The following is a 20,619-nucleotide window of genomic DNA, read 5'->3' on the forward strand; positions in this document are numbered from 1 at the left end:
ACAAGTAGACCAAAAAAAAAAAACCTTACCAACTAAAATTTCATCAACTTATAGAGGTCACAATTTAGGCACTCTCTCTTCTGTTCACACATAGATATTACCAAACTTGGAACCAGATGTCTTACTTTAGGTTAATTTTCATAGAAAGTTAATTTTCTTTTGGTTCCAGATAAGTAACAGAAAACATATAAATTTAAAGGTTAAAATCAATGGAAGAAACATATTTACAGTCAAAATTATACCCACAGAGGTAAAGCTTAAAAATGTATATATGTATGTCATGTACACATCGCATGTAAACATACAATGGAAGCTAAGAGGAACAGGGCAGTCCTTCGAATCTGCAGATCAATGCAGGGGTAAACGTAAGGGCTCCTCTGTGGGAGGGTCGGAGCCAGGTGGCACCATGCTGTTACTACTTTGAACTCCCTTTACAGGACCTACTCCATGGGACACAATTTCCTTGTCTTACAGTCACGGGATCCTCCAGGGGGTTCTCGATTTCAGCCTGTCGCAGGAACACATTCCCCCGGCACACCCGCCAAAGCATGCGCTCAAAAGTAGGGATGCGCTCCCGGTTAATCACACCAGCCACGAAGCTGTGGGGAGAAGAGGCAGATTGGGAAATCTGTTCCATGCCATGAGATGGAAGGTTTTAGGACAAAGGAGGTAAGTGAGAAGAGAGGGACAAAGACAATAAATATGAGGCAATGCGTTATGTCAAAAGGGCTGCTAAAAAGCCTTATTCCTGGACCCAAAAGAGAGTTGACAAAACAACTCAGGAACTGAATCCAGATCGACTTATGAACGACTTTCAACAGGCTCAGGAGAGAGCGTATTCTGGAAGCAAGTGAATGCCCAGCCTTCTGCTCTTCTGAACAGCAAAAATGAACATGACTCCAATGAGTACAGAGGGCTGAAGTGGTACTTACCCAAGCCTCAAAGGTGTGCCTCTTCCCATCTCACTTGGCTCCAAGAGGGATGAGGACTCTTCCAACAGGTCTGGATCCGCCATCTGCTGATGATGCAATTCAGCCTGAATTCACAAATCAATTAATATCTAATGAAAATAGTTAGTGGCATGCAGGGAACGAGGAACCAGGAGATAAATTCAGAAAATAAAGATGAAAAACAAACCACCAAAAGAGAAGACGTACCCACAAAAAGAAGACAAGAAGACTAGGGAAAAAAAAACAAAGGAAAGAAACAAGAGGTAAAGAAAGCATAATTACCCCAGTAAAGTTTCTGGGGAAATGGTTTAAGAAATAAGGAATTAAAAAAAAACCATTAAATGATGGTGACATGTATAAATCTTACTTGGTGGAAGGCATTTTTTTCTCCTATGTTTTCCTGAATAAGCCATGAAAATACCGGGAAATACCTTTGCATGTGGCTAGAAGCTAAAGAGTTTCTTTCTTTTGAGCAAAACAAGGTAGTTCTGTAGGCACTCTTCACATTAAATTTCCAGGCAGCTACAAACTAGAATTTCCCCTGTGTGAGAATGTGGCAGATAGAGACTCTTTTTCCAAGGAAGGAAGCAAGGTGTCGTCACTGTCTTAAACAGTGTGTGATCTGGAGAAAGGCAGAAGGGGCATCTCCAGATACCTAGGTTTTCTGTACTCTTAAAAATGTAGACTATGAGAACTTTCAGCATGGCCACTGTATAAATGCTCCAAACCCTGGGATTTAAAGAGTATTCCTTTCTCCAAAAAGAGAATCAGCATAATAGCAGGCCTGGTCCTCCACCACATTAGGAGAGGGAAAAAGGAATCTAGGAATATTAAAAAGTTCACATAGGCTTTACAGTTTAAGGATTCTTGAGAATATAACTCAATTCAACAATTTAAATGAGTGAAGTGAAGAAGGTAACAGATATTAAGCCAATATAGAGCGTGTAGGCTAGTTTAATCGTTTAGATTTAAAATGATTTCCACCATGACAATTTATACAATGAAATGAAGGAGGAGAGGGACATTCTCAGATGGAGGTCTATATTCCCTAGCCTCTCCCTATGCAACACATCCTACCACCTTTTCCATCCATTAGGAAGGAGAAGCTGCCCTAAAAAAATAAAGACCAATTGATTTCTCCACTGCCCAATCTCTCCAACTTTCATATCCATGCACTGTTTGACCAAAGACTAGAAGCAAGCCAAAATAACCTTTCTTTTCAAAGGCAAAACTAAACAAACAAACAAACAAACAAACAAACAAAAATCAGGAAAACTTTTCTGCATCATTTTCACTCCAAATTTCAATTTGATTTTACTTCTGTCAATGCCATTATCAAAAAAAGCCACATGGGAACCTCAAGTCATGACTACAGATGTAAGTCAGAAAGGCTAAAAAAAGTTAAAGCAACTGTTTTGGGAAGTAAATCCTAGGATCAACTTTGATCCAAAAAAAAAAAGTAAGGGCAGGCACTGGGCATGCCAGTAGGGCAAAGAAACAGTACTATGAGATTTAGAAAAGTTTAAGATGCGATACTAGGGGCACGAGTTTCCACTTGCCGTCAAATGGGAGGTTAGGGGGCTCTTTTTGTTTCTACTTACAGTCAAATCAGCTGACTCCAAGATCCAGATGACTTGTATTTCAACTTGCTCTTGGGATGTCCCTTGGCAAAAAAGTGAAATTGACTGCTACTCAGAGACTCCTGCCTACTTGCCCTCATGGTTCATAAGACCTGGTTTGAGTAAACCCTAAAGATCAGACTCAGAGAGAACGTATGTGCTCTACGGGACAACTGATGGAATAGCACTCCTCCAAAGACTATATCTGAGACTCCTTGGGTATAAAAAACAAAACAAAACAAAGAACAGTGGGATTAAAATTAAATAGAAACTTATAATTATTTCTAATTCAAAATTTCACTACTTTATGCTCAAGAATCCTAAGTCTTAGAGAGGATAGTTAAAAAGTTTTAAATAATATAATTGTGCCTAATGGGAAACTAGGATGACCAGACCGCTGAGGGTCTTTAAATCAATCTCTAAATGCAAGTCTTCCAGCATCTAACTCCTAACCTGGGTCCTCTTAGCAACAATAACAACACTGCCAAAGTTCCTCTAAATTACTTGCTATGCCCTCTGGCTTATTCCATCCCCCAGTCAGAATACTGAAACCATGCTTCGAAAAAAAGAAGTAACAGAGCTTCAGTACTATTTCTACCCTTAAGTATAAGTAGCATATCCAGGTCAAGCTACATTAATTACCAAGAGCAAACACTTTTACTTCCATCTATGTTAAGAAAGAAATTACATTTCATCACCTAAGGTATTTGCCCAAGCCCCAAAGGAGATGGCAGATGGAAAAGAAAAGTAAAGAAAGCAGATGGATGGAAAACTCAGAAGGAAAGGAAGGCAGGGATCTGCATGCCATTAACCATTACTTTTCCAGTCTTCTTTACGTTCTCATATGTTATGGTGCTTATGGTAAAAGATGCAGAGAAATCTCTCCAGCTCTTACAGTTCTTCATAAGCAAGAAGACTGAGAAAAGGATAATCATTAACAAGTCATTTTAAATGCTCTGGATAAGAAATGGCTAAGTCGAATTTGTAATCATCTCAAATCATAAGAATATTCAATATGTGTTTACCTTTCCCCTTCTATACATCTCACCAATCATAACCCCTACACCAAAAGATGGAAAGAATCATTGTCTGATTTAGCCATTTTCTGCTAACTCATTATTATAAATTATTGATCACATTCATCAAAAGAAGGGTTTGAAATTGGTAGTGTTTTAGGCCATTTGCAAACCTTATAATTTCAGGCATGAAAGAAAATCTCATGAAAAAACTGTTTCCAAGACTTGAGGGTCCCAAGCTTCCTTATCGTTTGCATTACTTAAAACGGGCCCTCACATGTGCAAACATGCTTGTTCTGTGGTCTTGTCTCCTGTCATGTGACAGGAGCTGCTGTTTGGTAATAAGCAGGGCAAGGGTTATTGAAAGGCATGTGGCCGAGGCTACGAGCTAGTGGCAAGAATGGGCAAGGCACTGATCACACACTGGGAGGAAAGGAAGAGTGGCTCTTGGCAGATTTCCTGCACTGGGATGAGGGTGCTGGGAATGAGAAGGACTGATGATTAAAGAACCTTTTATGGCCAAGGCCTGGTGCTCAAAAGTACTTCCAAAGATTAAAAAAGGAAAAAAAAAAATGTTTGGCATGAGTGGGAGGGGCAAAGCAACTCACCATGGATTGGGCCTTAGAAGACTTAAGATGTGCCTTCCCAGCATGAGCATTTCATGTTTAGACTTATTGATCATGAAGAAAATTCCTAAACCTATAACTTAACGATTTTAAAATCTTAAATCATCTTTCCATGTGGTTCCTCTTATTTCATTTTTACTACATATTTTTTAAGTAATAACATGAACAGTTTAAATTACTATTTCCCTGAAGGCCATCCATTTCAGTCTTTATTCAGAATTTCTCTTGGAATGAAGTAGACTAGGAAGCCTATTCCAATCCTTAAACTCAGGAGGTTATGAAAGATATTTTCTCACACTTCAGCAACATTCCAACAGTAAACAAAAGGCTATATTGAAAGAGAAAAAAAGGACTAGGGGGAGAATTAAGCCCCGAATGATGCTAAAAGGAGCTGAGCTTTGATCTTGAGGCCAGTTTTACATTGGATCTGTGGGCAGCAGCTTGGACATACTTAGAAAAGTTCACATCTATGAACACATGGAGGCATTGTGTCTGGGGATGTTTCCTGACATGACTAAGTGATACATTCCTTAGAGACTATATGTTACCCATCTGATGCCTCACAAAGAGTAGGTGTCCATCAAATGCTCAGTGAATTAATGAAGATAAATACAATAATGTTTAGGCAGTAAGCATACTGAAATTCTAGATTACTTATTCATTTAAAACCACGTGCCGTAAGTGGCCATACCTGCTGCAAGGGACCTGGAAGACTTGGAAAGAGTTAATCACACTGTCTCACACCCTCTAATGTGACCATATTGGGGACTGATGAAAGACACTGCCATCCGTCTCAAAACTCTCAACTCAATGAGCAAGCTGAATATTCACACTAAACCTCTCCTGATACATAGCCAGATTCTGATCCTTGGGAGGGCTAGTGAATTGGATTCATACGAGCTTTTCTTCCTTTCCCTCGCCCCAGCAGATCTTTTTAATTAGTTGGCTTCTCTGAGTCAAATCCTTAGTTATTGACGAATGTATCACATCTTCAGCTGACTTTCTCTAGCCCAGTGGTTCTCAAACTAAGGTGCCTCCATTTTTTAAAAGCTCTGCCACGATTTTTTTTTTTGAGCAAAGGAAATAAAGAACTTTACGGGAAGGCATACTGAACACTGACTAGAACAATCTCTGAAGTGTCTGATGTTGCTAACCTGGTGGCAAAGACACTTGTTAAAAAGAGAAGTTACTCATATTTTAGGCCACCAGTAAAAGCATGTTCAGGCTGAAAGCTAAGACTCCTCCCCAGGTTTAATTAGAAGGAAGCCTTCTGAAAGCCTTACTCCTAATCCCTTCCATGGGGTCACCTCAGCAAGCTGCCATCTGGCAACTTAGTCGCCTGTGTTTATAAACCAAGAACTAATTAACGTTTTCCCATTTTTCCCTATAAGATAATGCAGTTGAGTTTATGTGAAAATCCAGAAATTCCAAACAGGCGTCCTACCAATATTTCCAACATTAAAAAAAAAAAACTTAAAAAAATTAAAATGTGACATGTGCTATCTGAAGTAGTTCAAAATGTGCTCAAAGGTTGATAAGAAAACATAAAAAATTAAAATTTGAAGACAAAAGGTTTGGAGAGTAAACCTTTGTTAAAACTTCACGTGTTAACCAAATGTTTCTTGTTGCTTCAACTTTAACCTTAAATATTTACTTACCTTAAAATAGAATGTAAAAATTTCAACTAATTATGTTTATATAACTACTGCAGGGTTCCTTTCCCATCTTGAGATGAAAAACTGCAGAAAATGTAAAAATATACAAAACTATGGCTGGCTGTGTACTGCATGACAAATGGAACATAATCTGACTAAATCAAACTAAAACAGGGTGTAAAAATGGTATTGCTTTCAAATTAGCAAATTAAAAATAATTATTGGAATAAAAACATGGCCCACTTGTGCTGGTGGATTTATCGGCTGCTTAATACTAAAAGAAACAATAGTCTGACCTCATCAAAAAACTGCTGAGTTTTGCGAAGTATAAATTTTAATTCAGTCAGTTCCAGAAAGTTTCTCTTCAGAGCTTCCTGGTTTGTGTTGATTTCTTTCAGTTCATTTTCAATCTTCTCAAAATTGGCCTATGGAAAAAAAAAATTCAAACTATTAACTCAAACTAAGCTCAAAGTGCTTGCTCTGAAAGACAGATGAATTCAAACCTCCTATAGAACTCTTGACACCCTGACAGTTCAAGGATATCTTATATTTACCCTGCATATATGAGATTTTGCCAGGGTAAATATTTTATGAAAAATGTTGCTTAAAATTGTCTTTCTTTGTCTATAGATTCTATTATACACATGGTTGAATTTCTCAGGGGACTTCAGATAGATAAAATAAATATTTAAAAGTCTATTGGCTATTCATCCATTTAGTCTATGAGATTAAAAAAAATTACTAGATAACTGACATTAATCCAATAAGGTTTCAATAAACATTTATCTAGTGGCATGTGTTACTGTTTCAGATACTGTTCTATATCATAAAAAAAGGGACTTCTTTTTAATCCCATTCACAAGAAACGTGCAATCAATAGACAGCGCTGACAAGGACAGCAAGAATTACTCTACTCTCCATCCACTGAGAAATGTCTGCGTTTACGTAGAAAGGAACTCATCTGGCTTCCTCAGGATGGTTTACCTCTAGGTCAATCATGTCCCGTGGAAAGGGCACTTCTGGATTTTCGCCAGTGTCCATTATTGGGATATTAGCTTTTCTTATCTCTTTCTCAACAAATCCTAAAATGACAGAATGAAAACATTCATGTATAGCACATGCCAATATTTGAGGGGGCAAAAAAAAAAACAGCCCCGAACCCGGCTAAAAAGAGCTTCATTCTAAGAAAGATACTTTCACATAAAAGAAGCAGAACATGGAAATCTTTCTTCCTCTACATTCCTCTTCCTCCTTCCCCACACTCTAAAGCACAGCTACCCCAAAGAGGGTTATCATTCCACTACTGTCTTCTTTCTCTCTTCTGATCTTCAAACTGGTCCCCATCTGCTTCAGCTCTTCACCCCATGTGACTGCTACCCCGGAGCATGGTGGTTCTGGTCATAGGTACTGCTGGCAGAGCACAGCTATAACAAAGCCAATTCAATAGAAAATTTGCTAATTGACACACTAGTGAGACAACTCCAAATCAAAAGGATTTCATATATTCGAAAACAATCAGGTCAATTTAAGTGAAACATAATAAATGAAAAGCAAGAGGAGGAATAAGACCCGAAACACCAGAAAAGTGTTTCAGGTGACAACTATTTACTTTTTCTAGGATGGGGATCAAATACACCTATAAGCTAACTAAAAGCTGGCATAGTATAGCAAGATCTTGGGTTTTAGAGCCAAACAGAACCTGGATTCGAATACTGATTCTATCACGACCACTTACATTCTCGGGCAAGTCACTTAACCTCTCTGATCCTTGGTTTCAGAGATTAGAAATTAAATTAAATGAGGTTAACACTCATCTTGAAGGAATGTTGTGGGAAATGAATGAAATAAAGTATATGAATACCCTAACTTTCAATAGGATCTTTATAAAACGTTAGTTTCTTCCCTCGTAAATAGCTCAGATTAAGAGGTGGCTATGCTGACATCTGCAATCGATGGTGGTCTGGGTCCTTTCAGAATGCTATAGTGTAGTACTGTTATAAAACCCTTCCTACAAAAAATAACCAGTGTTTTCAGCTTGCAGCTTTGTCACCTCAGACAAGGTTTCCATTAAGCACCACCTAGCCCAAACACCAAAATTCTACTTGGATACGAAAAATTCATCTTAACATCAGGATCACAAGATTTTTCCTCTTTTCTTTTTCCTCTATAGCATTCCATTCCTTTATTAAGAAGAATATTAAGAAGAATAGTGCCTCTAATTTAAGACAAATGACTCATTATAGGAATATCATACAAGACCAAAATGCACATACGAAGCTTTCGATCCATTTCTTCACATCTTCTAACTTCATTTACAAATTTCCTCTGGAAAACATTCACATCTGGGTTTAACTGCAAAACAAGAACATAGTACCAAATATTCAAACACTACACCTATTTCCTGTTTCACAAGCAACACATCTTGCAAAGTGGAAACTTAATTTTGTATCAGTGTATGATGCAACACAATAAAAACTGTCTACTGATCCACATAATCTACTTTGAGGCCAGTCATAGCAACTACAGATAAAAACCCTTCCCTCACGGATGCAACATATTGTTGGAATGGAAGCAAATTAGACAAAGCACAGTGGTATGAAATGTTCTTCCAGACCAAAAGTTTCGGTGAGCCCCCCGTCCTCCACTACCACTAAAAATTCGGACAATGAATATAATAAACACTCTGTGTGGTTTTCCTTCTCTCCTTCTTCCCAACCAGAAGAGACAGAAGGCAAACTCCTCTTGTTCTTCTGTCCTAGGGCCAGGCTGGTTTATTCATTCATATATCACAAGTAACTTTCAAAGCAAGGTGACAGATATTCTGGGAAATACAAAAAAGAATAAAAGAAGCTCCTACTCATTAAGAAGCTTGGAATCTAGTACAGAAGAAAGATGAACATAACCAATAAGATAACATGTGATAAATTCTGTAAAAGTAATAAAATAAAAAATGACTCGCTCAACATTTATGGGGTACCAAACTGTGCCAGACATTGTATTATATACTGGTATAAACAAAGAATAAGATATGTCCTAGCTTTGTGGAGCTCAGAAACAGACACAAACCAATTAATACAATTTGTTGTGATATATTTTATTAAAAAGTAAAATATTGTAGGCAGTTTCCTATACAGTTAAACATATACCAACCTACCTCATGGTTGAGCATTCCACTACTAGCTACTTATATAAGGAAATGAAAACACATCCAGAGACTTATACAAGAATGTTTACAGCAGCTTTATTCACAATAGCCCCAAACTGGCAATGATCCAAATGTCCATCAACAGGAGAATGGATAAAGACATTGTGGTATATTCATACAATGAAATATTACTCAGCAATGAAGAAGAATCAACTAAAGATATACGCAAAAACAGATAAATCTCGAATTCATTAGGCTGAAAGAAGTAAGACATGAGTTTGAAATGCATTTCATTTACATGAAGTTCAAGAACAGGCAAAACCAATCTATGATGATAGAATCAAAGTAGTAGTTACCTAAGGGCAGAAGTGAGCACAAGATAACTTTCTGGGCTGCTGCAAATAAATATTCAATATCGTGATTGGTGTAGTGGTTACAAAGGTGTATAAATTTACCAAAATCATCAACTCGTACTCTTAAGGTCCATGCATTTTACTGAATATAAATTTTACCTCTATAAAAAAATATGGTGATGGGGTGGAGGTTGGGAATGAGCATACACAGTAGGAGTAACTAATTCTATCTTGGGCATAAAGAAAAACATGTCAAAGATAACCACCTGAGCTGGAACTAGGGAGGACGAAATGAAGTTCACCAAGCAGAAACAGGCAGAATGGAAGCAGAAAGATTATGACAAGTGACTCGTGACTCAGAGACATAAATAAATCATATATTCAGAGAAGGGGAGACATTTGCTGTAGCTGAAGAGAGGGGCTATGTAAGAAGCAAGAAGCAGGCAACTTCATCCTATGGGCAATAGGGAAACATGATCAATTTTTAAAAAATATTTTTTAAATAAAGAATTTTAAAAATATATATATATTTTAAAGATCTTGTTGTGAAAAATAATATTGTGTGTAAAGAAGAAACTGTAAGAAAGACTGGTGACAGAGAAACTAGTAAGAAAATTATTGGTATTATGATATTAATATTAGATAGACAAAATCTAAGGCAAAAGCATTATTAGAAATGAGGAGAATCACTACATAATGATAATAGGAAAAATTCCCAGGAAGGTGCAACAATTCTAAACTTGTGTGCCCTAATAAAATGTTAGTTCGTTTTTAACTGAACCTCCCATTCAGAAATTTCCACTTCAATAAATATGACACTCTGAAGTGAAAGCAGCCATGGGAACTACTGGTTTCATAAGCAGGAGGCAAGGTTCAACTGCAGGTCATCTCACAGTCTGTTTCAGATAAGGCATCTTGAAATACTTGGGCAAGGTATCCGCAAACTATTTCAAATGAAAATGAATAGAACCACAAGGAGAAACTGACAAACCTGTCTACACTATGGGAAATTTTAACCTAAATTTTAAATTATTGATACATCAAATTTACTAAATAAGAATAGAGAAAATTTGAACAACATAGTTAACTTAATCTAATACACACACTGATTTTATCGCTGCATCCAGCAAGAACCGATTTATAAAAACTGACCACAAAATAAGTCATACAGCAAGTCTCAATAAAGAATTGGTACTATACAGACAATGTTCTCTAATTATGATGCAATTAAGTTAGAAATCAGTATCAAAAATACAACTTAAACAACATATTTGGAAATTCTAAAATAGTTCCAAATAATTCATGGCTCAAAGAAGGAATTATAATAACTTTTTTGTTTGTTTCTGAATAGCTGATTTTAATGGTGATATGACTAGTTCTAAATACATACAATCATGCCCACATTTGAAAGAATAAAACTTACAGCAACCACGTTTGCCATGAACAGTGTTATATTTATTTTGTATTTAACGTCATTAGAAATTATTTTTATTTTTCTAGCAACTGAGAAAGTCTAGTTTAATTGATCCTACAGATGACATGAACTAACACATGGCTTTCTCCTCCCCAAATAGCAACAAAAGAAAACCCACATGTTATTTCATTTAAGTAAACTGTAGTTGATGAATGACACAAATACATGTTCATAGACAATAAGGCTTCAGATTTGCAAGGCTGAGAGGCTGTTTACCACCGTCTGGGAAGAGCCTAGGTAATTGACTATAAAAGAACAATTTTGTTAACTCTTGTCCTTAATAAGTGATATGTGAATCTTGATGCAATATTTCATTCATTAGAATAATCCTTTCATCAGAAAATTGAAGTTTATGTATGTTTAAGGATTTGTGAATGATTTCAATAATTCTTTACAAAAGATCTTAATATTTAGTGTTTATTAACTGACATATATAAAACGATTTAAATAATTTAGAATGAATAAAAATGCAAAAGATCAAACTTTGTAGGATGAAGCTAAAGTGTTATTTAAAGGGAAATTTATAGCCTTAAATGCATGTAATAAAAAAAGACTAAAAATTAATGTGCTAAATGTTCAAATTCTAGAAGTTAGAAAAAGATAATAGGAAGTAGAAAACACCAAAGAACAAAAATGAATGAAAGTCTCATAACAAAATAAAGTCCTCGAGAAGATACTCCAGATCAAAAGCTGGTTATTTTTTCCTTAGCATTTTATTATTATTTTTCTTAACAGTTAGTTATTTGAAAAGATAAAATAGCCAAAATGTTTATAAGACTTAGAGAAGGCCTAAATAAACAGAATTAAAAAAGCAACTACAGATAGAAAAGATTTTTTAAAATACTAAAATAAACTTTATGCCAATAACTTCTCAGAAAGTTTGGATTGCAAATGCGCAATTTTCTAGAAAAATATAACTTACTAAAACTAACTTAAAAAACAAAACAGAATAAACCTATAATCTAAAAACACCAGGCCTACAAGATTTAAAGATAGATTCTACTAATCATACAAAGACTAGATAAGCCCAAATCTTAGAAAAATCATTCCAAAGAGGAAGAAAATGGACGAACACTCCTCAACTAGTAGGAGACTGGCCAGTATAACCTTGACACTAAAATAAGAATAGTTTGAGAAAGGAAAATTATAGACCAACATCACTTATAAATATAAATAAAAAATCTTAATAACATATTAGGAAACTGAACCCTAAAATTCTTTTGAAATATACCTTATAAAGACCAAGTTGAGCTTATCCCAGGCTTGCAAGCATAATTTTACATTTTTAAAACATCTGCACAAATGGCCAATAAGCATATGAAAGGATGTTGCACATCATTAGCCATGAGGGATATACAAATCAAAACCATTGTGAGATACCACTTCATACCCATTAGAATGGCTATAATTAAAAAAAGAGGGGTGGGGGCAAAATAAATGCTGGTGAAGATTGAAGAAATTGGAACCTCATACATTGCTGGTGGGAATGTAAAATGATATGGTTGCTGTGGAAAGCAGCACAAACTGTCTGGAGGTTCCTCAAAAAGTTAAATATAGAATTACCATGTGACCCAGCAATTCACTCCTAGGTAATACCTAAAAGAAGTGAAAATAAATATTCAAATACCTGTAACAAATGTTTACAGCAGCATTACTCACAATAGCCAAAAAGTGGAAATAACCCAAATATGTTCATCAACTGATGAATGAATAAAAAGGTGGTGTGTATGTGTGTATAAAATATATAAAATGCAATATTATTCAGTCATAAAAAAAAAGTGAAGTACTAACACATGTAGTCAAGATGGATGAACCCTGAAAACAATATGGTAAGTGAAAGAAGCCAGTCATAAAAGACTGCATATTGCATGATTCCATTTATATAATGTCCAGAATAGGAAAATCCATAGAGACAGAGATAGATTAAGTGGCTGCCAAGGGCTAGGGGAGGGGAAGATGGAGAGTGACCGCTAATGGGTATAGGGTTTCTTTTGGGGGTGATGAAATGTTCTAGTGATAGTTGCACAACCTTGAATAGACTAAAAACCACTGAATTGTACACTGTAACGGGCAACTTTTTTGGTATATCTTGATTAAAAAGAACATAGGCAGCGGAATCAGACAATCCTCAGTACAAAGCTTTGTGTCCTTTGGGTAGTTATTTTCATCTTTGCCACAGGTTCCTAATCAGTAAAATGAGAATGGTAGTCTCCACTGCTCAAAAGCAGGTTCTGAAAGTAGGGTTGTTGAGAGAAATGCCTGCAATAATAATATGAACCGCTCAACATGGCATCTGTTGAAAAAATGTAAATTGTCACGATAGTGTTAGAAAGTAAGGGATTGAAGAGTAGAGAAGAAGTCTGTCAAAGAGAAGAATGGATGAGGAAAATAAGACTTTGAACAAGTTGGAGGAAACATGTCTCTCTAAAACCCAGAGTGGTATCTTTTGTAAGAGAAGATAGGTATCAGTTCCTTCTTATACTGGAACCACTTGTTTTTATATGTTGCATATTTTCATATAAAAAAGATGCAAAAGGAAAGTTATGACATAGATGAACCTTGAAAACATTATGCTAAGTGAAAGAAGCCAGTCATCAAAGACATATTTTATGATTCCATTCACAGGAAATGTCTAGAAGAGGCAAATCCACATATACAAAAGTAGATTAGTGGCTGTCAGGGGTTGAGGGGCGTGAGGAGTTGGGAGGATATAGGGAGTGACTATTAATGGGTACAGGGTTTCTTGCTGGATTAATAAAAATGTTCTAAAACTGATTTTGGTTATGGTTGTATAACTCTGGGAATATACTAAAAGTCACTGAAGCGTACATTTTAAAAATGGACAAATTGTATAGTATGTGAATCATATCTTGGTAAAGCTGTTAAAAAATAGTAGGAAAAATCTGGATATGTAATTCACCAAATTAATAGATTAAGGAGAAAAAACACAATCATCTCAATAGATGAAGAAAAGGCATTCAATAAAATTCCACAACCATTTGTGAAAATAACTTCAGAAAATGAGAAATTGAAAGGAATCTGCATAATCTAATAAACAGAATTTTCTGTGTAATAAACAGATGTAAGAGTAAACATCTTACTTAAATTGTGAAACATTAAAAAAGATTCCTTTTAAAGTCAGGAGCAAGATAAGAATGCCATATGACATATACAGTCCATAACATTTTGCCCTATTTCCTTAGTGACAAAAATCCTAATTTTGTTCAGGACAGTAACTTCTCAGTTGAAAAGCTACATTTCCCAGATTCCCTTGCAGCTAGTAGTATATGCCATAATTCTGGCCAATAATAAATTAGAAAAGCATGCTGAGGATTTCTGGGAAAGTTTTTTTTTTCTCCTGATATTAGTCCTTCCTCCTTTTACTTCCTTGGACGAAATGTCTGGAGCTGTGGTGGTTATCTGTAAGAACAAAAGCCAAATGCTCAAGGACAGTCAAAGAGATACAGAATGATCTTCAGACACTGATGACAGTGTGGAGCTGGCTTCATGTTACATGAGAAAAGTACACCCCTATCATTTGGGTTTTTAGTTACACACAGGTCAACACAAACCTAACCAGTTTTAGCTTGCTGTTCTTCTTCAACATATTACTGAAGGTCCCAATGTATATGGTGTATGAGAAAAATAAAGAAAAGGACAAGGATTTGAAAGGAAGAAAGAGCTTACTTTTTAATGGTTCAGTAAAAAAAAATATATCAAATGTGGCAAAATGTTAACAACCGGTGAATCTACTACATAAGAGTGTTTAGAGTTGAAATTTTTCAAAATAAAAATTTAGAAAGGAAAATACTAATGAGCAAAAAAGAAAAATAAACTTTATATATGCCAAAATGTGCCATAAACAAAAGAAAGAGATAGGAGACAGTCTGGAAGAAGTTATCAGTAAAGGAGTAGAAAGAGATTAGCTTCCAGAATGCATGAAGAACATTTACAAATCCTGCAACTCAACAATCAAAAGACAAGCAAACCTAATAGCAAAATAGGCAGATGATATGGATAGACACTCATGGAAAATGAAACCCATTATGTCCAATAAACAGATAAAAAGATACTGAATGTACTAATCTGGAAAATGCAAATTAAAACAAGAAGATACCACTTCATACCCATTATACCGGCAAATTTCTTTAAGACTGAGCACAGAGTTGTTGACGCAATTGTGGCATATAGGAACTCTCAACCAGTGATGGGAGGGTGAACAGGTACATGCACCGTAAAGTACACATTGACAGCATCTAACAGTCAGAGATGTACACGATACTCAGCAATGCCTTTCCTAGTTATAATCCCTGGAGTAGCAGCAGGTCCATTTTCACAGTAATACTAAGACATCGTTTGGCTTTTTCATTTTCATTCTTTCATGAGTGTTCAGTGAAGTTTTCCAGAGGCTCATGACATATGTTAAGCAGACTGACTACAGAGGCAAATATGAGAATCCAGCTATATTCTATTAATTCAGACACTAAAAGATTTCCAAAAATGTCAAAGCAATACCACTCTTCTCACTATTATTTTTTTGTTTCATTAAAAATGTTATAACATGTAGTTGGCTTTTTATTAAATTTTTTAAATGATTTAATAAATATATATTTTAAACATTTCTCAGTTTTAATATTCAATGCAGTAAATATCGATAGCTATAACTTGCATAAAAGCCATTTGGGGTCCTCAATAATTTTTTTAAAGAGTGTTAAAGAGGTTCTTAGACCAAAAAGTTTGAGAACCACTGCCCCGGAGAAACTATCATACATGTATACCAGGAGACATATACAAGAATCTTCATTACAACACTGTAATAGCAAAGAACTGCAATCAACCTAAATGTTCATCAGAAGATAAAAATGATAAACTGTATATTCTTACAATAACTATAAAGCAATTTAAAGGAATGGTTAAATACCACAAATGTTGAATTGAAAAAGTACCCACTGAAGGATACATACAATATGATACCATGTATATAGTTTTAAAACACAAAATTATACTATATATTATTATTTAGCTATATATATTTAGTGAAAGTAAAAAATAAAAATGTATGGAAATGATAAAAGCAAAAATCACTGTAGAAAATTACCTCTGGCAAGGAAGAGAAATGAATGGCAGAGAGGAAGGACAGGCAGGAGCATTCAATTATATGTGGAATGTTTATCTCTTAAGTAGATAGTAGAAACACAGGCATTCATTATATTATTCCCTATGATTTTTTGTATTATTGAAATACATCATAAGTTAAAGTTAAGAACTCTGAATAGAAGGGAGACACCATAGGACCAGATGAAGGATTGAAAATCAAGGGTAACAGGTTTGATTTAGGTTTCAGGCTAGGAAACCAGAAAAATATCAATGCATTAGCTCAAGTTTAAGATGTCAGCATGAAGAAATAGTCTGTGAAAAGGGAAGATATGGGTATTTAGACACACTAGCTTGAGAAGCAGAGACGACAACAATCTTAGAGAGTAGTAAATTCAGGGAAGGTGTTTAGGAGATCAGGGCCAGAGATACAGATTTAGGACTCACTGAATAAAGATGGAAAATTTGAGAACAGATGAAATCACACACACACACACACACACACACACACACACACACACACACACACACGTGATAAAGGAAGATGTGGGTGTGGAGAAGCTTATCCAGAGAGAGCAGAAAAGAGAGCTTGAAAAACACTGACACTAAGGACGGGGTGGAGAAGAGAAAGGAGAGGCTGGTGGAAGAAAACAAGTTCTCAGAAAGGTAAGAGAAGGAATCTGGGTCAGGTAGGCAAACATTCTAGAAGAGATGGTATAAAAAGGTTCACAGAGCTCTTCCTCATGTGAAGACACAGCGAGAAGGCTCTGGCTATGCACCAGGAAGACAGCCTTCACCAGAACATGACGACACTAGTTCCTCAATCTTACACTCTGCAGCCTCCAGAACGTCTATCTTACAGGAGCTCAGGGGGACCACAAATCCAATTTGTAGTCATTCTCCCTGATTCTGGATGTATGGGCCACATATACTCAACACTGGAACAATCTCCACATTGGTTCCCTGACCCATAGAGCAAAAGCCATTATGGACTTCATGATGACTCAATATACTGCTAACATGCTAAGAGAACACACTGAGCTGGGAACAACAAATTCCTTATACGTTGGCCATGAAAGTACATCAAGCAACACCCAACAGTACTGGAAGGAAAAAGAGATGAATCTACGATGATTTTAATATTTTGACACTATTCTCTTAAAATTGAGGGAAGTAGACCCAAAATCTGTGGGAAAGAAAAGACTTGAACAACACTAACAGGTGACTGAACCTAATTTACATTTATGAAATTACTTTACCACCAACAGAAGAATACATGTTCTTTACAAAGGTGCACATTAACAGTAAAGAGACCATGTGCTAAACCATAAGACAAATTTCAATAAATTTAAAATTATGCAGTGTTAAAAAAATGAAAAAAAAAAAAAGAAAGAAAAGCAGGTTCAAGAAATAAGGCACAAAAAAGTGTGGACATTTGACATCAAATTTTATGAATATATGCGATAAAAGTTTTATAAATAATCTGTCGTCCACTTCCGCAAAAGCAACAATGATAAAAAACTAAATTGCAATAAAAGAATTTGATTAAATATTTTTAAAAAGGTTCAAAGAGAATGAGGAGTAAGATGACATTACTGGATTATATTTGTGCAATTTCAGTTCAGACTGAGAACCTCCGGAAAGTTTGCCAATTTCAGGAAGCCAATATCAATGAATCCCACACCTTTCTGACCACTCCTCTTTCATCCACCCATTCATTCCAACAAATACTGATTGAGTATCTTGTATGTGAGTACTAAGGATACAATAATGAATGTCTCTGTCTTTATGGTGCTTAGATCATAGACTTTAATCAACTATTCACACTGATGAATGTAAAACCACAACTATAATGAATGCTATCAATGAGAGGTACATGGAGCTCTGAGATTAATTGTTAACTCCCCTCCCCTTTCAGAAGCATATATTGTGTCTTCCTGATTAGATTCTATGCCCCACAGCGCATATTTTTTATGCTTAGACTGTCCATTTTCTTTTGATATCTTCTCTAAGTGCCGGGCATAATGCTTCAGAATAATGGGTATCCGGTATATGCTTAATTATGTACTATATATCTGTAACTGGATGCTTCAGATTTTATAATAAATATGTCCTACTGTATGGAACGGCTATGATAATTTTTTAAAAAATACCTTGCTATTGGTGTTAAGGAGCCCAAAAGCAAAGTGCAAGCCTTGAAAATGTTAGTTTAGTGTCCTCCACCTGCATCCCAAGCAATTACCTTGAGAATGCTTAGGATTATTCTCAGAGGGGAAGCATGAAAGGATTTGCACGCAACATTCTCACCTCTAGAAAGACTACTCAGAAAAGAGTACCAACAATATCACATTTCAATGCTGTAATGTTATTTTTGTAAATAAAAAGCAAAACATTCATCATAAGGCAACTGGCCATGACAAGAAAAATACAGTTCAGTGGTAATCAAGAAGCAGCCTCACAACTACTTACATCACGAAACTGAACCTTTCCGAGTTCTCCTAATTCACTGACGCAACAATAAGCAGCTTCTGACTGTAGGAAAAGCTGGGCCAGCGTCATCTCCTCACTCCGGAATAGCTCCCCCATGGCGGCAGAAGGTATGTCAACTAAGTACCTGGATTTCTCTCCAACCTAAGGCAAAAAGAAAAAATTACATGTTCTTGGAAATTACTAAGAGGGCTAAAAGCAAACAACACCCCAGCAAGTCCCTTTTGTTTTGCATTTCATATCTTCCACCTCATGTTGACAGGTGTTTAACAACTGTTTTGACATCCTGCTTAGAAAGATAGAAAAAAGAAATTGCAAAGGCTGTTACTGAATCCTCTCCCTGCAGAGTGCCTGATGAAAAGTCACTTCCTTTGCAGTCAACATCAGGATCAAATGACAATATTTTGGGACATCTCAATACTACATAAGAATGTAACTAGATTAAAAACAGGAACTGGGAATCCCAAACAGCTCTTTAATACCCTGGACACAATATTCTGAGGTAGTGACATTCACACTGCTCTTTTTTCCCCCCTCTTGTGCCAGGAAACAAACAGAAGAGACCTCGATTACCCTTTAATAAAGGATGTCTCTATTGCAACCTTTAATAAAGGATGTCTCCATTGCAACTCGTTTCCTATCCTCTACTACCCATTTCTAACAGCCAAAGCCCTAGCACTACCCTACAGCTACAATTAAAAGGGTTTAACCTTCCAAACTCCTCAGAAAGCACCATTTTCTCCTGAAAGAATCTAAACACATAATCATTATCTAAAAAACAGCTTCCATGTTAAGCTCAATTTCAAGTGAAGCATGACAGGAATACATTGATAATGACAAAGCAGTTTTAGCAAGCCAGAGACTAAGCTTTTCACCTCTGCAGCTTTTTGTTTCTTATCCCTACCTTCAAGAGTAATTACATTGTTCCATCTGTTAAAGCTTCTCATGCATGAGCCAATAAAGGTTTCATTTTAGGGCTGTCTTATCGCTGCCGGGTAAGAAAGACAATTGGCGCTATCAGTGGTCCTGAAACTGCAATTATTCATTCTCAATCAGCTATTGTAAGGCGCGGACTGTACAGTATCTAAACTCAGCAAAACGTATACTATTTTTAGTATTATGAGAGCATCCGTAATGATAGGTGAAACTGACATCAAAGGCAGTTACCTTTCTGGAAGGCTAGGAGACATTTTGAGAAATTTGAATGAGAAAACCATTGTGCATTTGATGTTCAAGACAGCAAAACAACACACTCAGACAGAAGCAAGGATTTTTCAAGAGAATATATAGCTTGACTTTATGATTGTCTATACTTGAATTATCCAAAACGGCTGTTACCACCCCCCAACACACGCCCTTCCTCAACAAGGATTCCACAATTTCTAAACACATAAAATTATGCCCGATCGGCATGGCTGCCAATATTGACAGCCTCCAATTAGTTACCTCTCTCCTTCTGTTTTCTGACGATTAAAAGCCTTCCTAGAATATATCTATCCCACTGGAGTCAAAGAGAAAAACGAATGGGCCAAAGCGATTCCGGGGGCTGGCGGGATGTCACAAAACAAAATATAAAGAAACAGTAATTCTGCACAAGATGAGTCCAAATAAAGCGCCAGAGCGCCCTATCTTACTACTGTCATTCACTCCTCACCTCCTAACAAGGTATTCAAATTTATCTACTTTATCTCCTGTGTACTCTGTGAGAAATCAGGAATTCTCTGAGCCCAGGCACACCTACCTCCTACAGTAGGGACTAAATGGGGGAAATCCTCAAACTGGGAGCCCCTTTAAGAAGCCCCCCCAATTCTTCGAACATCCCAATAACCTTCAGTTCCTCCGTCTACCCCTTAAATGAGCGAAGGGATCAGAGCCTCCAAAGGGGAGTGAACCTCCGGTTCTTCTGCCCACAGGAAGGGTGCCCAAAGAGGGGTGAAACTCCCATTTCCTTTCAGATACCTAAGATCCCTGCTAATTTCTTTGACAAGCGAGGGTCTATTAGGATTTCCTGTGCGCATCGGAGACCGCTCCCTGCCGCGATGTACCTACAGCCCCTGCTCACCTCCAGCCGCCGCGGAGGCCACTGCAAAAGCCGCGGCCGCAGACCGAGTCCGCAGCCGCCCCAGCTCTGGGCAGCAGCGCCTCGACGTGCGTGCGTCCACAAAGCCCCGCCCCCGCGCCGCCGCCGGCCGCCGCCCCC

General features: G+C 36.7%; 1 protein-coding gene across 5 annotated transcripts in view; it reads right to left on the minus strand.

Moving 5' to 3' along the window:
* The window catches only part of ATP6V0A1 (ATPase H+ transporting V0 subunit a1), a 50,893-nt gene extending 30,313 nt beyond the window's left edge, over positions 1–20,580 (minus strand). For 2 of the 5 annotated variants that reach the window (XM_011381205.2, XM_023523913.1), the window contains exons 1-7: positions 20,482–20,580; positions 18,402–18,563; positions 8,140–8,218; positions 6,851–6,948; positions 6,163–6,291; positions 933–1,036; positions 473–599 (exon numbers count right to left, since the gene is read on the minus strand). In XM_011381205.2, the coding sequence (XP_011379507.1) occupies positions 473–599; positions 933–1,036; positions 6,163–6,291; positions 6,851–6,948; positions 8,140–8,218; positions 18,402–18,518 (654 nt within the window). In that variant the 5' untranslated portion in view covers positions 18,519–18,563; positions 20,482–20,580. Of the gene's footprint in view, positions 1–472; positions 600–932; positions 1,037–6,162; positions 6,292–6,850; positions 6,949–8,139; positions 8,219–18,401; positions 18,564–19,323; positions 19,343–20,378 lie in introns of those variants that run through there. The other 3 variants (XM_011381208.2, XM_011381206.2, XM_023523912.1) reach the window with 3 other exon arrangements.
* Positions 20,581–20,619: the final 39 nt, after the last annotated feature.

The sequence above is a fragment of the Pteropus vampyrus genome, unplaced genomic scaffold (genome assembly GCF_000151845.1).
Source record: "Pteropus vampyrus isolate Shadow unplaced genomic scaffold, Pvam_2.0 Scaffold432, whole genome shotgun sequence".
Classification (NCBI taxonomy): domain Eukaryota; kingdom Metazoa; phylum Chordata; class Mammalia; order Chiroptera; family Pteropodidae; genus Pteropus; species Pteropus vampyrus.